Source organism: Lemur catta, chromosome 7 (genome assembly GCF_020740605.2).
Source record: "Lemur catta isolate mLemCat1 chromosome 7, mLemCat1.pri, whole genome shotgun sequence".
NCBI classification, from domain to species: domain Eukaryota; kingdom Metazoa; phylum Chordata; class Mammalia; order Primates; family Lemuridae; genus Lemur; species Lemur catta.
Window position 1 is genome coordinate 31,010,772 of NC_059134.1, and position 27,015 is coordinate 31,037,786.

Genomic DNA, 27,015 nt, shown 5'->3' on the forward strand with positions numbered 1-27,015 from the left:
GTGTTCTGTAACCTTGAATGAATGTGATAACCTGAAAATGGGTGGGCCTTATAACTCAGGATAAGATACTTTTAGGACATAGATTTCTTTTTATAACTAGCATCCAGAACAAGAGTTTCTTTCTACCTCTTGTTCCATATGTTATAATAGCCAACATTTGCACAGCACTTTTATGGTTAATAAAATATTTAATATAGATCAGTTTGAGTCTCATATTAACCCTGAGAAATATTTTTTTTCTTATTTTTTAGATGAGGAAGCAGAGGCTCTGGGTTATTAAGTAGCTTTCCTAGGTTGTTCAGCTAGTTATTGCTGAAGCCAGGATTCAAATCTAGAGTTCACAGGTTGAGTATCCCTAATATAGAAATTCCCAATCTGAAATGCTTTAAAACCTGAACCTTTTTGAGCACTGGTATGACACTCAAAAGAAATACTCACTGGAGCATTTCAGATTTTGTTTTTTTAGATTAGGGATGCTCAACCAGTATGCATTGTGCAAATATTTCAAAATCCAAACATATCTGAAATCCAAAACATTTCTGGTCCCAAGCATTTCGAATAAGGGATACTCAACCTGTAGTATACTCTTTTCACTGTCCTTTACTGTAGCCTTTGCTTATTTCTCTGCACTTTAAACTGCATATTGCTAGTCTGATTTTCCTATAATTGCATATTTTCTTAGTAGTTTTAAAAATCTACATTTTCAAGAAATAAAAAATATAACCATCATTAAGAAAATTGACGAGAGGAAAGGTATTTGCCTATAATCCTATCACCCTAATAAACCAGTTTATCATGATGAATATCCTTCTAGTGTTTTTCCTATAAATGTTTTAAATGAATATGCGAACAATTTGACAACTCATTTATATCACCTAATATTTCTATTTTGATATGTAGTCATGTGGTGTTTCTGGACTTTATATGATATGGTATTTTTTTTTCTCTTTTTATTTTTTAAAATTGATAGATGACATATGCATTTATCTTGTACAGTATGATGTTTTGAAGTATATACACATTGTGGATTAACTAAATCTAGCAAATTAACATGCATTACCTCACAGTTAGCATTTTTTGGTGAGAACCCTTAACATCCACTCTCTTAGCATTTTTTAGTAATGTTTAATATTGTTATTAACTATAGTCACCATGTTGTAAAATATATCTCTGGAACTTATTCCTGCTATCTAACTGAATGAAATTTTGACTCCTTTGACCAACATTTCCCCAACCCCCTACTCCCCTAAACCACCCCAGCCCGTGGTAACCATCTTTCTACTCTACTTTTTATGAGATCAACTTTTCTAGATTCCACACAGGCGTGAGATCATGCGGTATTTGCCTTCCATGTCTCTCTTATTTCACTTAACATAGTGTCCTCCAGGTTTATCCATGTTGTTGTAAATGGCAGGATTTCCATCTTGTTTATGTCTGAATAATATTCCATTGTGTATATATACCATGTTTTTTCTTATCTGTTCATCTGCTGTTGGACACTTAGGTTGATTCCATATTGATAATGCTGTAATGAACGTGGGAGTGCAGATATCTCTTTGACATATGGATTTCACTTCTTTTGGATATATACCCAGCAGTGGGATTGCTGGATCATATGGTAGTTCTAATTTTAATATTTTGAGGAACCTTCATACTGTTTTCCATAAATGGCTGTAATTTATATTCCCACCAACAGTGTGCAAGGGCTCCCTTTTCTCCACACTTTGTCAACACTTATCACTTATTTTTTGTCTTTTTGGTAATGGCCATTCTAACAGGTGTGAGATAAGATTTTGTGGTGGTTTTAATTTGCATTTCCCTGATGATTAGTGATGTTGAGCATTGTTTCATAACTTTTTGGCCATTTGTATGTCTTCTTTTGAGAAATATATTTTCAGGTCTTTTGCCGATTTTAAAATCAGATTGTTTTGTTGCTATTTAGTTGTTTGAGCTCCTTATATATTTTTGATATTAAGCCCTTATCAGATGTATGGTTTGCAAATATTTTCTCCTATTCTGTAGGTTATCTCTTTGCTTTGTTGATCATTTCCTTTGCTGTGCTGAAGCTTTTTAGTTTGGTCTAATCCTGTTTGTTTATTTTTGCTCTTGTTGCCTATGCTTTTGGGATCATATCTGAAAATTTCTTGCCCAGACCAATGTTATGGAGCTTTTCCCCTTTGTTTACTTCCAGTAGTTTCACAGTGTCAGTTCTTATTTACATTTAAGTCTTTAATCCATTTTGAGTTGATATTTGTATATGGTGCAAGATAAGGGTCTAATTTCATCCTTCTGCGTGTTGATATCCAGTTTTCCTGATACCATTTATTGAAGAGACTTGGACTTTGTAATATTCTGTTAGGTGGATGTTAGTAGACTTTTGGTTGTGTTCAGTTTGTAGTTATTACAAATGACATCATAATGAACATGTATATTGAGAGACAGTGGGACAAGAAGGAAGAATATGTATTTTTGGAAAGAGAAAAAAACAAGTTTTAAATCTTCATTCTACCACTTAACTACTGATCAATTTAGGGAAAATTACTTATTTTCTTTGAGATGAAGCGTTCTCATCTGTAACATGATGATAATAATACCTAACTTAAATTGTATTACAAGGATTACGTGCATTGATACAAAGAATATACTTTATCCATAGTGAGTACTCAGGAAAAGGCAGTTGTTATTAGCCTGGTTAGCTTTTTCCCTGCTTTGGATTATTTTCCTAGGATAAATTTCTAGAAGAATAATTATTGGGTCAAAAGTTGTGAACTTTTTTTTTTCTTAAAAACATGGTTTGTCTTAATTGCTCTTTTAAATGGTTGAGCCAATTTCAGTTGTCACCAACATTATGTGAGAGTAAGTTATCACATTGCCATCCCTGTGGTGTGTTTTGGTTTTAAAATATTTTTGATAGTTTAATAGGAGAAAAATGGAACCTTGTTTTAGTTTGTACCTTCAATTACTAGATTGAATATTTTTTCATGTTTAGTTGTACTTCTAGAATTGCATATTTAATGTTTTTGTTGAGGATTTTAAAAATTATATAGGAATAAAAGTATACTTTTTAAGTCTATATCTGTTTTGATATTGATCTCTACCCAGCACACAGAAATATGTAGCTTTACATGAGTCTTTGAATATATGTAGGTTTTTATAAATAAGACATTTTCTGTCCTTTTGTGGATATCATGCAACAATAAAGATTTTCAAATACTCAGTACCATCCTTAGTATAAAAACTTAAAGAAATTTAAAAACAGAGAAGAGAAAAAAATAGTGACAATTTGACTATAGTATATGGAAGACTTAGGCAAAATAAGTGCAAGATGAAAGTCCTGATCTAGGCATGAGTCAGGTTGTTGGTCAGTGGGGAATCTACAGTAGACCTGGGGCTTTATTATTAAAATTGTCCATGTGCTCTCTTATTGGCAAAAAGGAGTGCTCTGTACAAATAGCTATAAAGGTCTGGTAAGAAGGAGAGGAAAATTTTCTCTTATTTTGTTTGGCTGTTGTTCTATCTGTGGTTCTCAGATAGTAACTTTCCACCTCTGCATGACTGTGGAGCCTTGTGTATGAGGATTTGTTTTATAGGCAGATTGGATTTCTTCCTGTTGACTTTTAGCAAGGTATAGCTATATCTGTCAGAATTGGGCATACTTGAAATTCTGATTCTATGAACTGAATTTAAATGTAACAAAAAGCACCAGACTGTAATGTGCATATTATTTCAGTGGTGTTGTCATCTTGATGTTGTGACTGTTGGCTGAGTGCCATAGAATATGGATGAAAATAAAGAAAATAAGCCAGGCATGTATTTTACACAGTTAAAGGGAACCATTAATTGGGAATGATGCCACTGTTGTTATTAATGATCCCTTAGTACTTTTACATCTTAAAATATATCAAAGCGAAATTGCTATACTTTACCTCTAGCTTGGTATCTTTTATTCCACTTTAGAAATTAAAGCAGCTTCAGGGTAGAATGTAGAAGCTGCTTAATACCAACTACAAAGTGAGCAAACTCATTAAGTATGACTAGCATGGCAATGTGATTTAACTCAGTAAGAATTGTTTTGATATGAGTATTCGTATTCTTTATTCTCAGAATGGCTGCGGGAACGCTAGAATCAATGCTTATTATATCAAAAAATTAAATGAATAAATATAAGCTTGGAAGCCACTTCTGTTTGACTAAATCTGCTTATATAATTTGTTTCCCTATTACAGAGATTGGGTTAAGAAGAAATTATCTGGGGATAATTATTAACTAGCAATTTAATGTTTCCTAAGCCTCTGTGATTCCTTCCCTAATTTACATGGGCATGTTGCAATGTGTGCGTACACTTGTGTGTGTGTGTGTTTATACATACATATGTGATATTCTAAGAATAGCGAAACTATGTATAAAAACAACAAAACTAGAGAGAAGATGGGAAATCCCAACCCCCAAACACTTCCCACAGACCCAGACACGTGCATAAGGCATGTTAGGCCTGCCCTGCTTGAGGAGATGAAAGCACATTGCCAGCTGCCTTCAGTGCCGTCATTCTTATAGGCTTGTTGGTTACACTAAAAGGTTTTATTAAATAGCGTTTTACAAATTTTGAATTCAGCACTTTATTCTTGATAACTTTGGTGTTTAGCAGAAAAAGACTTAATAGTTTTAAAAAATGAAAAAATTATTTTGTTTTTTGTTGTTTTGGGGTTTCATTTTCTGATAAAGTAATACATGCTGGAAAGTATAAAGAAATAAAAAAAATTATCCATCCTCCTGCTCTCTGGGTCATCACAATATAGTATGTATAATAATGAGAGATAATTTAGTTCATCTTATTTGTAGCTCCCCTCAAAAGACAAAATGTCTGTGTTTATGGGATAATTTCCAGTTTTAAATGTGTGATATTACAGAAAGATCTAGGTTCAGAATGCTGATCAATTAGATGCAAACTTGGACCTCCTATTTCCACTGCTATCATTTTTATTTTAGCCATTTAGTTTCCATTCACCAATTTGAGTTCTATTTGATATCTGTCAAGGTAATAAACGCTGCTCTGAATAATTATATATTCTGACTTTATATTGGCTATAAGAACTGATAGCATCATGGTCTCAGACCATTTCACAATGAATATGAAATCTGTCTAATGAGTCTAAGGTAATGGAATAAGCTCATAGCTCTTAATTTTTTGTGATATTTAAACAAAATGTCATGAAATTCTTTATTTCTCTATTACAGATTGGTTGTGATCGTAGCCAAAACCTTGTGGACATTTGTAGAGAGAAGCACTTTCAGGCCTTTGTCTGTGATGCCCTGGCAGTACCAGTCCGCAGTGGGTCTTGTGATGCCTGTATCTCCATTGCTGTTATTCACCATTTTGCAACAGCAGTAAGCACTGTCTCTCCTCTAAGAACTTGTAGCTAAAGTGGCAGGAAAAGTTCATGGATTTTACTGATTTTGGACCTTGTTTTAGCTTTTCATTTCTTTCCATTCTCTTGTCACACAATTTGCCCTCTTTGTAAGAGAGCATGCAGAATGAAGATGGGCTACGTGGGAGTCATGTTTACTTAAACAGGCCTGGTGGGATCTGTGCTTTTATTGCTGTGTGTTTTTTGCATTTTTTTCTACCCCGAGTCTCATTCACTTCTAAATGCCTTACTTTAAACCCACACAGTCACAGAATTTTAGCTGGAAGAGACTGAGATCTTCAGCTCTAGGCCTCTTGAGTACTCTCTTCTCTGTTTCTCTTTCTCAACCCAAACTCTCATCTCTCACATGTGAGTCTAACTTCCCTCCCATTCTGTTTTTCCTCCTTTCCTATTCTTTTTTCAAGACTCTGTTTTATTTAGCTGGTAGTAGTATGTTGACTTAATTAATTAATTGATCATAAAATTATGGGGTACAAATGTAATTTTGTTACATGGATATATTATGTAGTGGTGAAGTTCAGGGCTTTTAGTGTATTCATCACCTGAATATCGTACATTGTACCCATTAAGTGATTTCTCATCATCTATCGTCCTTCCAACCTCCATCCTTCTGAGTCTCCATCATCTTTCATTCCACACTCTACATCCATGTGTGCACATTATTTAGATTTCACTTATAAAGTCAGAACATGTGGTATTTGTCTTTCTATGTCTGAATTGTTTCACTTAAAATAATGGCTTTTAGTTCCATCTGTATTGCTGCAAAAGACATGATTTCATTATTTTTTATGGCTCAATAGTATTCCATTGTGTGTATATACCATATTTTCTTATCTAGTCATCCACTGATGGACATTTAGGTTGATTCCATATCTTTGCTATTGTGAATACTGCTACAATAAACATACGAGTAAGGTGTTTTTAATATAGTGATTTATTTTCCTTTGGGTAGATACTCAGTAGTGGGATTGCTGGATCAAATGGTAGTTCTATTTTTAGTTCCTTGAAAAATCTCCCTACTGGTTTCCATAGAGGTTGTACTAATTTACATTCCCACCAACAGTGTATAAGTGTTTCCTTTTCTCTGCATTCTTGCCAACATCTGTTATTTTTTGTCCTTTTAGTAATGACCATACTGACTGGTGTAACATGATATCTCATTGTGTTGTTTTGTTTTATTTTGTTTTGTTTTTTTGAGACAGGATCTCACTCTGTTGCCCTGGCTAGTGTGATGCAGTGGTGTCATCACAGCTCACAGCAACCCCAAACTCCTGGGCTTGAGCCATCCTCCTGTCTCAGCCTTCCGAGTAGCTGGGACTACAGGCGCGTGCCACAGTGCCCCACTAATTTTTCTATTTTTTGTAGAGATGGGAGTCTTGCTCTTGCTCAGGCTGGTCTCTAACTCGTGACCTCAAGTGATCCTCCTGCCTCGACCTCCCAAAGTGCTAGGATTACAGGAGTAAGCCACCACGACCGGCCTCATTTTGGTTTTAATTTGCATTTCTCTGATGATAGTAATGGTGAGCATTTTTCCATATGCCTGTTGGCCATTTGTATGTCTTCTTTATTTATTTATTTAGAAAAGAGATTTATTTGGCTTATGGTTTTGCAGGCTGTGTGTATGTCTTCTTTGGAAAATGTTCATGTCCTTGCCCCCTAAAAATAATAATAATGAAATTATTTGTTTTTTTTAATTGAGTTGAGTTCCTTATAAATTCTGGTTATGAGTCCCCTTAAGATACATAGTTTGCAAATATTTTCTCCCATACTGCAGGTTGTCTGTTCATAGTTTTGATTGTTTCTTTTGCTGTGCAGAAGCCTTTTGGTTTATTTAAGTCCCATTTGTGTATTTTTTTTGGTTGCATTTTCTTTTGAGGTCTTAGTCATGAATTCTTTGCTAGACCAATGTCCAAAGGAGTTTTTCCTGCGTTTTCTTCTAGTAGACCTGCAGCCTTCTGATTTTTAAGATTGTTCTTTTTTAAGCACCAAAGGAGGCAAGAAAAGCTTTATCTTCTCTGCTGCACCCCTTTTAATAAAAGGATTGTTTTGTAAAATTTGGATTCAGTCAAAAGGCTACACTTAAGGACCTAGAAGGCCACATGTGACTGTAAGGCTGTAGGTTCACCACACCTGAATGGCGAGAGATAGGGGTCCAGTTTCATTCTTCTACATATGGCAGTCCAATTTTCCCAACACAATTTATTGAAAAGAGTGTCTTTTCCCCAGTGTATGTTCTTGTTGACTTTGTCAAAAGTCAGTTGGCTGTAGATATATGGCTTTATTTCTAATTTCTAGGTTGTCTTTTGTGTCCCATTGATCTATGTGTCTATTTTGATACCAGTGCCATGCTGTTTTGGTTACTATAGCCTTGTAGTACAATTTGAAGTTAGATAATGTGGTGCCTCTAGCTTTATTTTTTTTATGATTGCTTTGGCTACTCGGGCTCTTTTTTTGGTTCCATATGAATTTTAGGATTGTTTTCCCTAATTCTGTGAAGAATGATGTTGGTATTTTGATAGAGATTGCATTGAATCCGTAGATTGTTTTGAGCAGTATGGTTATTTTAATAATATTCATTCTTTTGATCCATGAGCACAGAATGTTATTCCATTTGTTTGTGCCATCTGTGATTTCTTTCATTAGCATTTTGTAGTTTCCCTTGTAGAGATCTTTCACCTCCTTGGTTAAACAGATTCCTAGGTTTTTTTCTTTTTTTTGTAGCTATTATAAATGTGATTGCCTTCTTGATTTGGCTCTCAGCTAGATTGTTACTGGTGTATAGAAATACCACTGATTTTTATACATTGATTTTGTATCCTGAAACTTTACTGAATTCATTTATCAAATCTAAGAGTTTTTTCATGGAGTCTTTAGGGTTTTCTTGATAAAAGATCATATCATCAGCTATCAGGGATAATTTAACTGCCTCTTTTCCAATTTGAATGTTTTTTATTTCTTCGTCTTGCCTGATTGCTCTGGCTAGGACTTGCCGTACTATGTTGAATAGGAGTGCTGAAAGTGGGCATCCTTAGGGAATGCTTTCAACTTTTCCCGTTTTGGTATGATGTTGGCAGTGGATTTGTCATAGATGGTCTTTATGATTTTGAGATATGTTCCTTCCATGCCTAGTTTTTTAAAGGTTTGTATCATAAAGTGATGCTGAATTTTATCGAATGCTTTTTCTGTGTCTATTGAGACAATCATATAGTTTTTTTCCTTAATTCTGGTTATGTGATATATATTACAATTATTGATTAGCATATGTTGAACCATACTTGTATCCCTAGTATAAATCCCATTTGATCATTGTGTATTATCTTTTTGATGTACTGTTGGATTCAGTTTGCTAATATTTTGTTGGACTTTTGCATCTATGTTCATCAGGGATATTGGTTTGTACTTTTCTTTTTTTGTTGTGTCGTTGTTTGGTTTTGGTGTCAGGGTGATACTGGCCTCATATAATGAGTTAGGAAGAATTCTCTCCTCCTTGCTTTTTTTGCAATAGTTTCAGGAGGATTGGTATTAGTTCTTTGTATGTTTGGTAGAATTATTGACTTTTTAAATATGTTTTTAATTCAAAAATAACTGAATTTAATATTTTATATTTTCTTTAAAGAAAAGAAAACCACTTATTTTTCTTGGGTATCAATGATTTCTCCCCTGATCTAAGCAATAACTTTATAGCTCACCTTGTGGGTCACCTGCAGTTTCAGTAAACCTTAGACCTTAACTGAGTTCAAAACAAATCAGAAAATTATGTTATTTATTTATTTAATCACTAGCTCTTTACTTTTATTAGTAACCAAGAGATTCTGCTGGGCTGCAGCAAACAGTATAAGGGGCAGCTCTTTACAGCAAAAGCCACCATACATCAGTATACTTGGAAGCTGTATTGCAAACAGAGAAAGACTTGCAAGCAGCCCCTCTGCCAGTAAATTTTAAAATCCCCTTCATTTGGAAGAAATGACTGGCATACATTTGTTCCTTCAACTACAACTCAGTGGCACATTCTCGTGCCAGTCTCTTCTTCCCTAACACCTTTGCTTCTCCTATTTTATGTTCTTTTTACCTTTGTGACCTTTAGCAAATATTTTTAGTGGTCTCTGAATGTGTAGGTTCCTCATCTGTAAAATGAAGATGACTGTCAGGACAAATGAGACAATACATAAAATGCTTATCATTGTGTCTTTCACATAGTAAGAGCTCAGTAAATGTTAGTTATTACTTTAAGAATTATTTTAACACTTTTTATAAGATGGTGTCTTCTTATATTTTTAGCTTAACTTTCTCAACTCCTTAGACTCAACTGGCAAAAATCCTCACAAAGTTTCCTCTCCTTAATTTACTGCTCACATAGATCACTCATGCTGAAGATGCTCCCTCCTATTTTAACACATGATCCGAGATTATTTCTTGGGCTTTTTGGCCATTTTGAATAGGTTAGTTAGGTATATAATATGGTGTATGTTACTTTGATGGTTAAAGAAGACATTATCTGAGGCTAACAGAGCTATGGAATTGGAGAGATTAATTACTTTTTTATCAAATATTATGCATATGTATGTGTGCATAACATTTCAAATTTTAGTTTTCTTTGACTGCTAGCCTTATATCCTTAATGTAGATTATTATATTTTTTCCTCCTCTGTTAGCTTGCTGGTTAGATATTCTTTTGATATTTTTTAATGGGTATTGTAGACATTACATGTATTCTTAGCATTATAATCTACCATAAATTGGTATGTTTACCCCTTCCTGACAATGTAAGACTATCATTAATGATATTTAGCCCTTTTATTGTATTATTGCTTTATATTATTATTTTTATTGTTTTAAGCTCTCAATATTCATTTATATTTTCTCATATTAGTTACCTTTTCTGGTGTTCTTCCTTTTTTCTTGCATTTTCAAAGTGTCAGAGGAACTAGGTTTCTTTTCCTTGAAGAATTCTCTTCCCTGTTTTCTTTAGCTGTAGGTATACTGCTGACAAATTCTCAGTTTTTGTGCATCTGAAATCTTTTTATTTGCCTTCATTTATAAAAAGATATTTTTACTAGGTATAGAATTCTAGATTGACATTGTTTTCTGTATTTTTTTATCCTTTTTCATTTCTGTGCTTTAATCTGGGTAATTTATACTGATCTGAATTCTATATTAATAATTGTGCAGATGTATCTAATTTGCTATTAAATTCATCTATTGTTATTTCTGTTCTAGAATTCTATATGACTTCTTAATATATTTTGTGTCTTTACTGAAATTCTCTCTTTTCCTCTAGTTTTTTGAATATGCTAACCATAGTTATTTTAAAGCCTTTAGGGTTTTATTTCTATTGTCTGTTTTTTTCCCTCTGTTTTTCAGTCATTTGGCCATGATTATGTTTAGCATGCCTTGTAATTTTTGATTAGACACTGGGCATTTTGTATTAAAAGATTTGGACACTTTAATCTTCCTCCAAAGAGGGTTAAATTTTCTAATAGCAAGTGGATAAAATACAAGCAGATCACTTCGATTCTGTAGAAAAATGGTTTTATGCTTTATTAGGGCTGATTCATATCTATTTTATTTTTGTCCCTACTGCTGGGATGTGGCCCTTCTGGGTTTCAATTGAAAGCCTGGGGTATATTCCAAATCCCTTACACTAACTGGGCAGATCTTAAATTCCAGTTTCTGTCTCTCCAGCATTGTTTGGCTACTAAAATCTCTGTTTAGCTTTTTAACTTCCTAGCTGTGACTCTGCTGAGTTTCTTAAATTTCACCCTGTGTACATGCAGCTTAGGAACTGGCAGATGCCTTGAGGGGAGTTTACATATAGAGTTTTTGAATCGCTTTCATGAAGTTCCTCCTTTATCCATGATCCTATCCCCCAATTCCCAGCTGCTTTGACTTCCCTGTACTTTGAGCTCTGTCTCCTCAGGCCAATGAGACTTCTGCTTTCTGATCATACTCTATTCTCTCACATTGCAAATTAGCAAATAATTTCAGGGAAAAACTGGAGTGAATATAGAGCTTGCCTTGGTTTAATTCCTTTCTCTCAGGGCTGTTAGCCCTTCAAGTCCTGCCTGGAGTGTTTCTTTCCATTGCCTTTAAGCAGCTGTTTTATGTCTTTCATCCAGCCTTTATGGTTGCTTTTAGCAGGAGAATTGATTCAAACTACTTCATCAAGGCTGTAAATAGAAATCTCCATAATATAGTTTACACAGTTCTTTTGTACAAGCACTATATAAATGTAATGATTAACCTAAAAGTGCTTCATATTACTGCTGATAGCCCTATAAGAAGTCGTCGGTTGTTTCATGTATCCCAGCCAGTCTGTTAAGGAAAAAATCACAGGGAAGATTAACAGAAATAAAAATTTCTTTTTCTCTACTTCCTCAAGACTTTTTTTCTTAAATCACAGAGCAAAATGCCCCTTCCTTTTTTTTGTTTTTTGTTTTATGTAAGACATTTTGTTAGATTTTCTTATTGTTCATCCTAATTGAAAACAGTCCCACAGTCAGTTATATTTTCCCATTTCTTCTTTATATCTCCTTTGGTTGATAGATGGCAATGTGTATGGTTTTTTTTTTTTTTTTAATTAGGAACGTAGGGCGGCAGCTCTCCAAGAACTTGTTCGACTCCTGAGACCTGGTGGGAAGGCACTCATTTACGTCTGGGCAATGGAACAAGAATATAATAAGCAGAAGTCCAAATATCTTAGAGGAAACAGAATTAGCCAAGGAAAGAAAGAGGAGATAAACACTGATACCTCAGTGCAAGGGTTGCATATGGACCAAATGCCTGACATGGGCAATCAAGACTTAGCATCTTCTGTCCCCTCCATTAATGACTTTCAGGAGGGAGGATGTGATTCAAGGAAAGTTACAAATTCCAAGCTGCCTATTCATACTAACAGGACTGCTTTTCATTCTCAAGATGTACTGGTTCCCTGGCACCTTAGGGGAAACCCTGATAAAGACAAACCTGTTGAGCCATTTGGTCCAGCAGGATCCCATGACCCAAGCCCAGTGTTTCATCGTTACTACCATGTGTTCCACGAGGGAGAATTGGAAGCTGCCTGCCAGACTTTGAGTAATGTCAGCATCCTGCAAAGCTACTATGATCAGGGAAACTGGTGTGTGATTCTGCAAAAGATCTGATTATTTACATGAACATATTGTATATAAAGAAGAAACATTCAGCTTTTTTTTTTTAAAGAAAAGGAGACAATATTAATTATCCTTGTAATTAAAGAGAAAACTTGTGGGAAAGAACCAAAGGAGAACTCCTGAGAGAAATTTGGAAGTAGAGATTTGTTAGGAAACATTCGATCTGCTGCTGTCAACTGACCTCAGAGTGTTGGCTCCTCCGACATTCCTGCTAGGGATGGTTTCTTTTTCTTTTTTAAAAAATTTTTTTAGAGACAGAGTCTCGCTGTGTTGTCCAGGCTAGTGTCAAACTCCTGGCCTCAAGCGATCCTTAGGGATGGTTTCTAAAAGTGATTGATGTAGTTTGTGCGATGTTTGTGATACTTAGATTAGAGTACTACATTTTGAAGATAACTTTTTATTATAAAATGTTACTAAATGTAATAAATCATGCAAGATTTTAGTGAAGTAATTATACAACAGTTTAATAAAGAAAATATCCTGGTAAATATGCAATTGTCTGAAGTTTTATCTATGACTGTTAGCTCTGTAAAATCATAAATAACAACTCTGTTGCCATGCCTGACGAGCACAGGGCTTGACATATAATGGGTGCTCGTAAAATTTTAGTCATGCAGATAATACCCATAAGTTAGTAGGAGCTTCATTCGGCAAATACTTTTTGAACCACCACCATGTATCAGTTATTATTTTAAGTCCTAGGAGTGGAAAAGTGAACAAGAAAGAACAAAGCCCTTGACCTCACATAGCTTACGTTCTATTAATAGAAGGGGAGAGAGACAATAAGCACATAAGCAAATGCATATTATGTGCCAGCTAGTGATAAATGCCATGAAAAAAATAAAACAGGAGAGGAGATTTTAGCTGGGAGCAAAAGATTATTTTTAAATGGCTGAAATAATTACTAGTCCTGACTGTAATTTATTACCAAGAATTAATTGGTATTCCTAATTTGTTGAGGTACTAAAGAACCTAAATATACTCCTTTAACTCTTTTATTTAAATAGCAAGAGTTAGAATGCAGTCAGGCAGACTCAACTCCAGATTTGTTCTTTTTGCTTAAGATTGCTTTGGCTATTTGGGCTCTTTTCTGATTTTAAACTGAGCATAGAATTAATTTTTCTAGATCCGTGAAGTATGATGTTGGTAATTTGATGGGAATTGCATTGAATTTGTAAATCACTGGGGGCTGTTCCACCAGTTTGGGGACTGCTGATTCCCAGTGGTGCAGGCAGGGGTTGATCTCAGTGGCCCAGGGTCTGTGTAGGCAGATTGGAGCTGCTGGCAGCCAGGGTTCTCCCCTGACACCTGCGGCCCACTAAGGTGTTTGGCCCAGGATTCCCAAGTGGTGCCTTGGCATCTGGGGCTCCTCCTCTGTTCAGCTCCCACGCCGGGTAGGAGGCATGCTCTGCCCCTAGTCAGTCATAGGGCTCCAACTGGGGAGCGTCTCTTCCCTCCCCAGCCTGGTGGGGGTGATGCTAAGGTTACTGCTAGAGGGCTAGGTCCCAAGCAGACCTGGCTCTGTGCACCAGAGTGAGCAGGATGGTGTCAGGTGCAGAAACCTCGGATTGGCAGGCGCCAGATCTCTGCTGCACCGGCTCTCTGGTGGAATGTCTCTGCACAGACTCTGAGCAGCTCTCCGGTCAGCCCAGAGGTCTGCAGTGGAGGAGAGAGACTCATCACAGGTCGAGCTATCAATAACTTGTTTCCTTCTTAAAAAGGAGTGTCCCCTTGGGTTGCCTATATCCTGCTGCCTCCATCCTGCTGCCTCCACCTCTTCCCAGCAATGGGAATTGTATTGGGACCCCCAGCTTAATCTCCGAGATGGTGGGTGATGCTTGTAAGAATAAGCCATGCCTTGTTTGATTGAGTTGGTAGATGGTGTAATGAGCTATGTGCAGTTGTTCTGCCTGTCAGTGGCTGATGCTTGCAGGAAAGAGCCAACTGTAGAGATGTTCTTTTTTTGTCTGTAATAAGCTCTAGTTTCTGAGTAGGAGCACTTGAATGCCCCAGGCTTTGAGAGGGGGCCTGTAGCTCCCAGAGGATTGCTTGTTCTCCACCACAGCAGAGGTGGGTGGAAGAGCGAGGCTGAGTATGGTTAGATTCCGGGAGCCTGGAAGGCTTTGCAAAGCCTCAGCAGGGCTCCAAGTGAAAGATGCTGGGAGAAGGGTCAAGGCAGGCTCTCCAAACAGGGACAGCTGCTTGTGAGGAAGGGGTGGCAATTCCAATTCCCCAACTGGCTATTGGAAGTAAGCTCTGCCCCTCCTGTGTTACCCCTGCTCTCTGGTGTCCAGTTGCAAACGTGTGCCTCAAAACACTGCACTCGCCCACTATGGTACTGTGGGCTGGGCTGGGCTGTTCGCTGGAGAACCCACCCTAGTTTGACAGCTTGGCTTTCCTTTGGGGGGGCTGGGTGCTCCCCCAGATCACCACATTTCAGACCCCCACAGTATTCTCCCATCAGTTCTCCCCACGTGGGCTCCCTTGCCTCCCGAGTCTAGCTCCCAAATCTCCCCCTGCGTCCCCTAGCAACCCACTCGAGTCCTGGGGCGCTGGGTCTGGCCTGCCTGTCTGACTCGCTGGCATGCGTCCCTGGGGAATGTCACCAGGCAGGGAGCTCCCAGATCAGGCACTCTGGGTCCACTGCAGGTCCTCAAGGGGAAAGGTGTGGGCGCCACTCTCTGTGGAAATCTCAGACTGGAGGACACGCCAGCAGGGGAGAGGCAGCCACTTGCCAAGTTCTCGGGTCAAAATGTTCTGGTTGCCGTGGGCAGGGGATGATAACAGTCTGATTGGAAGAAAGCCGGCTCTCTGGCCTCTTGGTCACTCTCCTTGGAGGGGAACCCCACATGGAATGTCCAAGCTCTGGGATCAGGCAAGTTCTCTCTCACAGTTTTGTGGTTGCCTTGGTGCTTGGGCTCGCGGGGGTGGAAAAGCTTCCGAGTAACTTGGTAGCCTGCTGATCACCTACGGAGTGTGGGAAGAAGAAAGGGATCCCCCCTTACCGCTTCACTGGGCTCCCAGCCTCTCTGGGTTTGATCCTCGCCAGTATCTTTTTTTCCTTTTTCCTCTGCTTTGCAATTTTCCTCCATTAGGTCCCTGGAAGGCTCTGGTACTTATTCCTCTGACCTACACCTGAGCTGTGTCCTTTCTCCCCAATCCTTTATCTGAAACCAACCCTTCCTTCCCTCCAGGATGGTCCAGTAAGTGATGTCTCTAGTTAGCCATCTTGCCTCTCCCTCCAATTCAGTTTCTTGGAAATTTTAATAGTCTACAGACATATGTATAAAGTGAGGATATAGCAGACTTATACAGTGCAACCGACCAACTTAACTTTATTGACATTTATAGAACATTTCCTCCAACAACAGCAGAATACACATTGTTGTAAGTGCACAAGGAACATTTACTGAGAAAGACCATATTCTGGGTCATAAAACAAGACTCAAATTTAAAAGGATTCAAATCATACAAAATATGTTCTCTGACCACAATGGAATTAAATTAGAAATTAGTAACAAAAAGATCTCTGGAAAAATCCTCAAATATTTTGAATCTAAATAACCCATGGATTAAGGAATAACTCAAAAGAGAAATCAGAAAGTATTTTGAACAGGATGAGAATGAAAGCAGAGCATATCAAAATGTTCAGGGTGCTGCTTGTGCAGAAAAGAGTAACCATAGCAGGCCTGCGGCTGCTATCCCCAAAAGGGCCTACTAGCAAGGTTGGCCTTTGGCTGGCAACTGAGAATTTGGATTTCAAGAGAGCTCCCACCAACCTCACTGCCCAGAGTGGTTCACTGTACCTAAACTGCTTGTGCAAACAGTGTGGTTTATGCTGAACACCTGCTTTTCTTCTGGAAATCTGGAATTTGGGTATGTTACCAGGCAGAGGGTGCTGACATGGCCAGTTCCCAATAAAAACTCTGGGTACTGAGTCTCTAGCTTCTGTGATTGGCAACATTTTACACTTTTGTCATAACTTACTGGGCTTATTAAGTTTGTCATGTATGACTCCACTGGGAGACGACTCTTGGAAGTTTGCGCCTTGTTTCCTCCAGACATTGCCCTATGTCCCTTTGCTATCCTTTCGCTGCAATAAATTATAGCCAGGAAATGAATATATGCTGAGTCCTGTGGGTCTTCCTAGTGAGTAATTGAACCCAGGAGTGGTCTTGGAGACTTCCAACACACTGCCCAGGTAGTACATAGGGGGAAATTTATATTAATAGCACTAAATGCCTATATTAGAAAAGGAAAGTTCCCCAATCCAAGCGCCTCAACTTCCTTCTAAAGGAACTAGAAAAAGAAAAGCAAATGAAATGTATAGTAAGCAAAGAAAGGAAACAAAGATAAGAACAGAAATTAATGAAATAGGAAACAGAAAAACAATACAGAAAAATCACTGAAACCAAAAACAAGCTCTTTGAGAAGACTAATGAAATTGATAAACTTCTAGCTACACTGAGTTGACCAGGGAGAGAATTTTATAATTTTTATAATTGCTAAATTCAATCAACAAAACATAATTAAGATAGATTCACATGTACCCACTTTTCAAAACTATCACTTCATTGAAAAAGGTTTATTATTCAATTAGCAATTTTTTTCAAAAATATTTACAGTAGGATTATTGCAAATGACAACTCAGTTTAAGTACACAAGTCTTCTATAATCACCTTATTAAGGAAAATAAGACACTATATATTAAATATGATTGTTTAAATATTTAATAAATATGATCTTAGTTGGTTCCTAAATATAAGTTTGAATATTGTGATTGAGATTTTGAGATTCTAGGTGAAGCAGGTAAGTCATGTTGACTGACCATAAGGATAAAAATTCTTAAAATATGTTATTTATTCTTTTTGTTAATTTGAATATTTCTCTATTCCCTGACATTTTAAAAAGAAAATTAAGAGAAACACTTTCCTCACATCATTCTCCTCATTGTTTTTCTGCTTTGGAATAGCAACCTCAGCTGTCAGCCAAGAGTTTACTAAGCAGTAAGTCCGTCAGTCTTGCCAGGATATTAAAGCAACTTACTGAATGATTTCCACTCACGGAAGTGGGCAGAGAACGTGTTACTTCTCTCTCCACTGCCCATTTCCGGTTGCTTCTTGTGCTGCCCAGCTGCACCTAGATGTAGTTTGTCTTTCCTTGAAGCTGAAGAGGAATCTCTAAGGTCAACTCTTGCCAGCTTTCTCCTGAAGGGTGTTCTTTAGTAGAAGCGACTTCCAATTAACTTTTGTCAGCTACAACTCTATGATTCTTAAGAATTATCATTCTTGTAATTGAGTACTATTCCATTGTATACATATACCAAATTTTAATAATCCACTCATGAATTGATGGGCACTTGGGTTGTTTCCACATCCTTGCAATAGTGAATTGTGCTGCCATAAATATTTGGGTGTAGATGTCTTTATTATAGAATGTCTTTTGCTCTTTTGGGTAGATGCCTTAGTGCTATTGCTGGATCAAATGGTATTTCTATTTTTAGCTCTTTGAGGTCTCTCCAAATTCTTTTCCAGGTTCAATTATAAGAAACGACCGTGATCTAGCACCTCTTATATTTTCTTGGATAGAGCTTGAGCCCATTATCCAAAGTGAGGTAGCACAAAATCGGAAGAATGGGATCCACATGTACTCGCCATCAAATTGGCACTGGCTGATCAACACTCTGGTGCTTACACGGGAGTAATATTTTCCAGGGATTAGGGGGTTGAGGGGGGTAAACTCACAACTAATGGACGTGGTGAGCATTGTAGAGGGGAAGGGCATGCCTCTAATTCTCGCTTGGGTGAGGCAAAGACATAAAATGTAACCAAAATGTTTGTACCCTCATAGTACCCTGAAAGAAAAAAAAAAGAATTATCATTCTTTAGTTAATGAGAGAAAGAGGCTCAAGGTTTAGTAGAGGCTGTCAAGAGACCATGATAAAGTGTGTCTCATCATTCTTCACTCCTCCCTCTTCTGTCTGTCAGATTTGGGTGAAATATCTGGGGCTGAGAATAGGGATTATTTGATTAGAAATATTGGCTCCCCACGTGTGACTTTAAAACCTTATTTATAGTATGAAAGGTAATCTGTTCAAATCAGCACCAGATAGGATAAGACAAAAATCTAAGAAATAATGATGGAGCTATGCTGACCTGAATCATGTTTTACATGCTTTCAGAATTACAGCTGAATCTTTGAAAATGTAGTCATATTTGTTAGAGTATGATGGCAACTGTGTACCTGCTTTACTTTTTTAGCATCTGCCACTCTCATCTGGTGTACTTCTGACCTGAGGCAAATTGGTCTAGTGATTTTAGAAAAAATAAAGCATTTTGAAGTCAGACATCGATTTGAAACAACTCTACCTATGGGACTTTGGAGAAATATGTATCTGTAGTGAGAGGATAGTAATACTTACCTTGCAAGTTTGTTAGGTGGATTATGTGAAATAGACTGTAAAATATCCAGCACTGCATTTGCTATGTAACAGATGGTCAGTAAATGCCAGCTTGCTTCTTCCTCATTGCTTCTTCCTCTGCCCTAATTGCATACCTGAGAGCAATCTGGTCTTTACTGTTTCTAATTGTTGTGTCTGTAGTCAATTTGACATTGACATTCATTAAGTTCATTCATACAATTCATTCAACATATATTTACTGATTGCCTACCACATGCCAGGCACTATTCTAAATATGGATACATAAGTGAACACACAAAAAGATCCTACTCCTATGGAGCTTACATTCTAATTGGAGGGAATGGTATAAAAGCATGTGGAGGAACAGACAATAAACAAGAAGCATAATAAATAAATATGTTGTAAGGTGATACATTTTTTTTGTCCATCAGAAAAAGGAGAGACATGGCAGATGAGTTCCAATTTTTAAAAGGTGGTCAGAAGTTGGGGTACTGTGCACCAATAGTACCAGCTACTTGGGAAGCTGAGGCAGGAGGATCCCTTGAGCTCAGGAGTTTGAGAACAGACTGGGCAACATTGCGAGACCCCATGTCTAGGGGGAATAAAAGGTGGTCAGGATGGTTCTTTGTGAAAAGATGACATTTGAGTGAAGACTTGAAGAAGGTGGAGGAGTTAATTATGTACTTATCTGGGCAAAGAACATTCCAGAAAGTGCGAAGGCCTAAGGTGAAAGGCCTATGATGGAAAACCACAAGGAGGCCAGTGTGGATGGAGCAGAGTGAGTGAGAATAGTTGGAGATAAAGCAAGGAGTTATTTGGGAGGTGAGGAAGACCATGTAGGACATGCCAAAAAGCCTTTGGTTTTTACCTTGAGACGGTGAGCTATTTGAAGGGTTTTGAGTGGACAAGTGTCTGTCCCATTTTAAAGAGCTTCTCTGGCTGCTATGTGGAGATTAGGCAGAGGATGAGGGTGCAGCAAGGGGGCCAGTTAGGAGGCTTTTGGCATAAACCAGATGAGAGATGATAATTGGCTTGCAACAGTGTGGCAGTAGTGGAGGTGGTGAGAAAGAGTAGGCTTTTGAATATGAAATTGGAGAGTAGAACCATCAGGATTTCTGATGAGTTGGCTATGGAGTGTGGGAGAATTGAAGAAATCAATGATGTCCCCACACTCATGAGTGTGGAGCTTCTTTGCAGTTCTTAGGCTCCGTCCTGTGGGGCTGCGATCCTTTAGTTCAAATTCAATTTTGGTTTGTCCTTTTCTTCTCTGCCTTCAGGCATGGGTCTACTATGGTGCTGCCCTGAGCAAATGTTCTATTAATATAACTGCAAACAAACCCGGCAGTTACTCTGAGCTCAGCTATTCCATGCACTGCTGAGCAGCTAGACGAGCAGTGTGCGAAAATAGAAATAAACAGAATGCAGTGCAATGATTGTGATCATAAATTCCTTTAGGGACCATTAGACCGAGACAAACAAACACATTCAGGGATTCCAAATCATTGTAAGGAATGGAAAGGGAAGTGATTCATGGCACTTTATTTTTAGTAAATCACGAAAAAGAAAATGCTTCCCCAGGAAGAGCCAGGCATGCATGAGCATAACCCTGAAAGGCCCTTTGCAGAAGCAAGAGGGAATAAATGGGGATGAGAAGAAGGAGTTTAAGAGCTTTATTGCTGCCTTACCTTCTGATGTGGCTCTATTTATAGGTCCAAAAAAAACCTAAAAAGTAAATGTGAAAGAAAAAAACTGCAAGATGTTCTCCCAGAGTGCAAAGTCTCATTGTCTTCACTCTTGCAAAAACAACTGGAGTTTGTTATTGATTAATAAGAAATGGTCAATAAGCATCTAATACAATTTTTAAAATTGTTCACTCTGGCTTTTGTCATTTCCAGCAAAGAAAATAGGGCATTGAAGGAAATAAAACCTTTACAATCTGTTTTAAAGGATCAACATTAAGAGTTAAGAGAGCTCCGTCGAGTTCAGGAAGGCTTTCTTAACCTGTGGTCCGTGCATAGGTTTCAGAGGGTTTGTGAATGACCTGCAGTTATATACAAAACTTTGTGTGCAGGTGCATGTGTACATCTTCCTTGCTAGAGGGTCCATATTTTTGTCCACTTTCCATAGACAGTTAAAATCACAGACTGTAGAGTCCAGGAGTGAATTTCTTTTGCTGATACTCATGAGACTTTAAAGGCAGCCCCAAAGTCTAAGCACCAGAGGCGCTAATGGCCTGCAATGTAAAGGCGCCCCCTGGATTTGCGCAGCATACAAAGCTTCCAAACGTGTGGTCGGCATGCACGTGTGTGTGTGTGTGTGTGTGTGTGTGTGTGTGTGTGTGTGTACAGAGGTGGTATCTCTGGATAATTATTACCTGAATCAGTCCCTAACCCTGCCTTTTGAATTCTATGTGGAGGAGACTATAAGTGAACAGGAAAACAGGAAAAGAGTATGTGGTATATTCCTTAAAGGTTTCTTTGTGATTAACCTTGGGGCAGAGACAGGAAAGGTAAGACAAGTGTTAACCAGGATACTGGGGACTTTCCTACAGAAAACAACTCCATTTTTTTCCCTCTTAGACAATAAAAAAAAGAAACCATACTATTAAGTCTCCCGGCTAAATAGAGAGTAATTAATCCCCACACTTTCAGGCAGAACAGAGGAAACAATAAGCCAATAATTAAAAAAAAAATTTCACAGGTTGTCACTGGTTACTTGACTGTATAGTCATAAGACTGGTAGTATAGTATTATCTCTGATCTATTGTACTATCACCATGTTTAGGGGAATGGAGTACTGATTAGTTCAGGCCTGGGCTTTGTGAACTTCTCTGCATCTAGCTCTATGGCCAGGGGAATGAGATACCTTGACTGGTTCAGCCTGTCAGGCACCTCCCATGTATCTCTGGGTAGCATCTGTCTCACACAAACAATGGGATTGAGAATGGGGTGAAAGTTTCCCAAAAGCAATTTGGACATACTAACCAGAATGGCAACAGATGTTAGGCTGCAACAACAAGGATTTTACTATTGCTCTAAATTTCCTCTGAAAAGGATTCAAATGAACCTGCACCATACAGGCTAGAAGCATTGGCACCATGGGGCTTTCCGGTAAAGCAAAAATGATATAGCAGCATCTTCTGTCCAGGACCATTATGGGAGTAACAGCAATGTCTGCAATGACAGGCAGAACAACAAGGGCTACTTTGGTTTCCAGTAGTAGCCAGAGAGACTTCAGTGCCATGCAGAACAGTGGTGTAGGGTTGACAGTATGGTACCTCCAAGGAGATCTCAAATTTGCAAGGACACCCAAGCATCCTTGAAGAGCTCCATGGTCACTCTTCTTTGAAATGGAACTGCTGCCAACAAACTGGATCCCTAAGTGTAATGGGGATAATTGGATCCCAGGGTGGCAGGGGCTGATTTGTGGCACTTAATCACCAAAGGCAAGTGGTTGTCCTAGTGTATAGTGGAGTCAAAGCAGAAATCAGAATAGTCTGACTCCCACAGACCCATAATGTTGGCTAGTTGATTATGTTGTCCCTAGAAGAGAATTAGATGAGAATATACTAAATTTTTACTTGATCTGTAGAAGCAGAAGAGTTCTAGGTCAAGTCTAACTTGAATCACCAAAACATAAGAGTCACGGTCCCTCAACCAATTCCCAGACTTCAGTTTACAGGCCCAGTACCCTTTAAGTGCAGGTGAGGTCCAGTCCTCTTGAGGAAGGACCCTGCTACACTGCCAGAAATTTATACTGTTAATCTTTCTCCAAGCCTTTCCCAAAGGGCCCTATGACCTTTAACCAAGGTGACTGTGCATTGGAGAAAAGGAAATAACCAGATCTTTGGGGACTACTGGGCACTGGCACTGAATTGACACAAAGTCTAGGAGACTCAAAATGTCACTGTGGCCTTTTGGTTAGAATACAGGCTTATGGAGGTCAGGGGATCAATGGAGTTTTAGCTCGGGTCCTTCTCACAGAGGATCCCATGGGTTTCCAAAACCATACTGTGATTATCTCCCCAGTTCCAGAATGAATAATAGGAATAGACATACTCAGCAACTGGCGGAATCCTTGAGTTGGCTCCCTGACCTGTTGTGTGGGCTGCTCTCATAGGAAAGGCCAAGTGGAAGCCACTAGACTTGCTTCCTAATGAAAACAGTAAGCCAAAAGCAGTAGCACACTCCTGGGTGGATTGCAGAGATCAGCGCCACCTTTGAGGATACAGGAGTACATCTTCTTAAAGGATGCAGGTGTGGTGATTCCCACCATATCCCACTTCAACTCATATTTTTGGCTGATACTGAAAACAGATGGATCTTGGAGAATGACAGTGGATTTTTGTATATTTAACCAGGTGGTGATTCCAACTGCAGCTGCCATTTCAGATGTGGTTTAATTGTTTGAGCAGATTAACACATCCCCTGTTACCTGGTATGCAGCTAAATTAACTATCAAAATACATTTCGAACTCATTTTGCTTTTTCTTTAGATCACTCTAAATACAGTTTTATTTAAGTAGTTCAAAATGTTCACTTAGTTCTTTTAGTAACAAGGAACAAGGCAGGTTTGGGATTCTTGATCTGTACTTGAATACAAAGCATAGCTCTTTAACAACACTAAAACTGTGATTTACTTAGCAACAATAGCTCCTCAAGGACTCGCCAAAGGCACATCCTCATAACTAGATATTCAAAGGTCTTCCCAAGCCTCTCCATCCCTCATTGAACACTCCCTTCCTTGAACTCCATGCCACATACAGTCTGTATCTCAAAATTTAGGGCTGTGAATTGATTCTGTCTGATGCTGTTCACCATCGCTTCATGTATCTTAGGTTTACAAGTCCTGCTGACTCCTACTCCCAAATATTTCATGTATTGATTTCTCCCTTACCTTTCTAATTTTCTGCACTGCTGCCAAATGAGTTTTATAAAATCTGAAGGTTGCTCTCCCTAAATGAACTCGGTCAGTGACTTCTAATTCTTAGCAATGAAATCCAAAATCCTGTAAATAACTGAAAGTGTACATAACACTTTATAGCTATCCTCTGCTATGTCTCCAATATCAATTCTCTCTGCTCCCCACCTCACACTCAGGGTTCCATTCAACTCAAATTGTGTGCCCCTTCCCATGCATGCCGTACACATTCTCTGTATCATTTGCTGATTCTTGCATTTCCTGCTCCTGGCATGTCCTTTCATGTTATTAATATTTTCCCCATACTCAAATCTTACCCACTATTTAAGACCCACAGGTGTTATCTCCTTCATAAAGCCTCTTGCCATTCCTTGTAGGTGGAAATATTAATAATTTCTTTCTCTTTCTATTTCCAAAGAATTTTTTTAGAATGTTCTTCGTTATATCTGTTTACCTGATTATATTCATTTGTGCATATGAATTGTTTTCTCTATTTTAGAATGTAGGTTCCTTAAGAATAGGACCACTGTTGATACATAGTAGGGATCAATAGTTACATGTTGAAAGAATGTCATAATTAAATAGAGCTAAAATTTGGGGACATGTTAATAAATTTAATATCTATTATAATTCTTGTATCAAGTTTAATCATCTCCCAAGAAGCTCACAGGTGTGTAAAACACATCATAATATTGTATGAGAAGGGTACAATAACAGGACAAGAACTATCTCATGTCACCTGGATTTTAGAGTTGTCACTCCATTGCTTATATTGGTTTGTTAAATATTCAGCAAATGATTACTGAATGCTCACTATATGCCAGGCACTGTGTTGGTACTGGGTAATACACTGGTGAATGAAACAAACGTGGCCCTTGCCTTCCTGAAGTTTAAAGTATTGTGAGAAGGACAAACAATAAACAAGTTAATATGCAAATATATAATTACAAGATCGGATAAGCATTCCAAAGAAATAAATTAGATTTTCTGACAGATAGAAAATAAAAGTTCCTGCAAAATGATGAGGCTACCAAAAAAGTAAATACATTTTTAATTTAAAAATTTTAATAAGTATTATATCACATGATTCAAACTTTTTAAACTACCAAAAGATGTTTATTGGCTTTATCGCTGAGTAGCTTTTTACTGAAAACCTTTTCATTACTTTTCAACTTTTGAACCGTGTGAGTTATCTATTCAATATCTGTCACTTATATCCCCAGTTCCTAACATTTTGCTGTCTCCAACTGCGGTGGGAAATGGCTTGCAGTGATCCCTGTCCTCTGATATTCATGCCCTTGTGTAATCCTTTCCCTTTGGATGCAGGCTGGATATAGAGCCTTGCTTCTGACAAATACAATAGAGCAACAGTGATAGGACATCACTTCCATGATTAGCTCACAAAAGATTGACTTCTATTCTGCTAGCTGACTCTATATTCCCTTTTTGGTTTTCACGCTTTGAGGATGCCAGCTGCCATGTGGGACAGGCCATGTGGAAAGCAGCTGAGGACAGACTCTGGCCAACAATCAGTGAAGCATTGAGGCCTGCAGTCCACCAACCCTTGAGGAACCGAATGCTGTCAGCAACCACTGAATGAGCTTGGAAGCAGAGTCTTCCCCAGTCAAGGCTTCAAATGAGACTGCAGATCTGGGGTTGATACCATGATGGAAGCCTTGTGAGGGACAGTGAAGCAGAGACCCTAGCTAAGCTGTGCCCAGGTTCCTGACCTGCAGAAACTGAGATAATAAATGTATATTGTTTTAAGCTGCTAAGTGTTGGGGTGATTTGTTATGCAGCAATAGACAACTAATACACTAGTCTTGAGCTATTACAAAAATATGTATATGCATCTATAAATTTGTATACACATCAATAAATTTGTATATACATCATTAATATATCTGTTGGAAAAACTCCCAATATGTGGGATTACTGGGTCAAAGGGAATGTGCATCTGTACATTTGTTCACTATTTTCATACTGCCTATCAAAGAATTTATACTGATTTACAATCCCACCAGCAATATATGAAAATACCTCCCCATCTGAATTTGTTATTAAAATTTTGGATCTTTGCCAATTTGAAAGATGGAAAATCATACCTCATGGTATTTTCATTTGTATATCTCCTGTGAGTGAGGTTGAGCATATTTTTATTTATAATTCCTTTTCTGTGAACTGTTTGCCCACATATTTTGATCATTTTTCTGTTAATCTGTTATTTTTTTCCTCTATTAGTTTTTAGGGGATTAGCATTTTGTGAGATGAGATGCAAATATTTTTTTCCAGGTTCTTATTTTGTTTCCTATGAGTTCTTTTTATTTCCACATATCCAGTCACATCATATGCAAACAGGATAGTTTTAAATGCCCATATACAATTTTTATGATTAACTTCTTTCTCTTGTCTATTTGTGTTAGCCAATATGTCCAGTATGATGTTAAAAAATAGTGGGCACATTGATTATTTTTGTGTTATTCCTGACTTGAGTGGAAATTATTGTTGTGATTTCCATGAAGCATGCTGCTGGTTTTGAGGCTGAAATGACTGAAATTTTATTGTAATATCTAGTCTATTTCTATTTTATTGAGTTTCGTTTAAAGAAGAATCTTGTTAAATTTTAAAAAATGCTATTTGAGCACCCAAGAATATGAATGTGATTATATTAGCTCATTATCTGTAATCTGATAAATTATATTAATAGGTGTCTTAATGTTGAATCATTTAAAGAGAATTTTTAGGTGAACACCACCTGAAATTTTGTGTTTTTCTTTTAATGGGCTAATATTTTAATCAGGATTTTTGCACTGATAGTCACAAATGAGAATTTTTTGTAGTTTTCTTTTATCTGTAGTGTTGGCCAAGTTTTGGTAACAAATTTATACTCTCTTCATAAAATAATTTAGAAGTTTTCTCTCCATCCATTCCACTTCCCTCTATCCCACTCCTTGAGAACTCTAAGATAGCTGGCATTAGAACGATCTGTTTATAAATGGGATTGGTAGAATTTTTTCAAGAAGCAATTTATGCCAGCTTTTGAAAAAATTTATTTGGTCAGGTAGGGGTTAGGTCTTTGATAAATTCTCTATTTCTTCTC

General features: G+C 37.7%; 1 protein-coding gene across 7 annotated transcripts in view; it reads left to right on the top strand.

The window, feature by feature from the left end:
• ALKBH8 (alkB homolog 8, tRNA methyltransferase) overlaps window positions 1-27,015 on the top strand; it is a 90,808-nt gene that overhangs the window by 47,131 nt on the left and 16,662 nt on the right. For 4 of the 7 annotated variants that reach the window (XM_045556676.1, XM_045556678.1, XM_045556680.1 and 1 more), the window contains exon 11: window positions 5,236-5,385. In XM_045556676.1, coding sequence (XP_045412632.1) covers window positions 5,236-5,385 — 150 coding nt within the window. Of the gene's footprint in view, window positions 1-5,235; window positions 5,386-12,007; window positions 13,057-27,015 lie in introns of those variants that run through there. The other 3 variants (XM_045556674.1, XM_045556675.1, XM_045556681.1) reach the window with 2 other exon arrangements.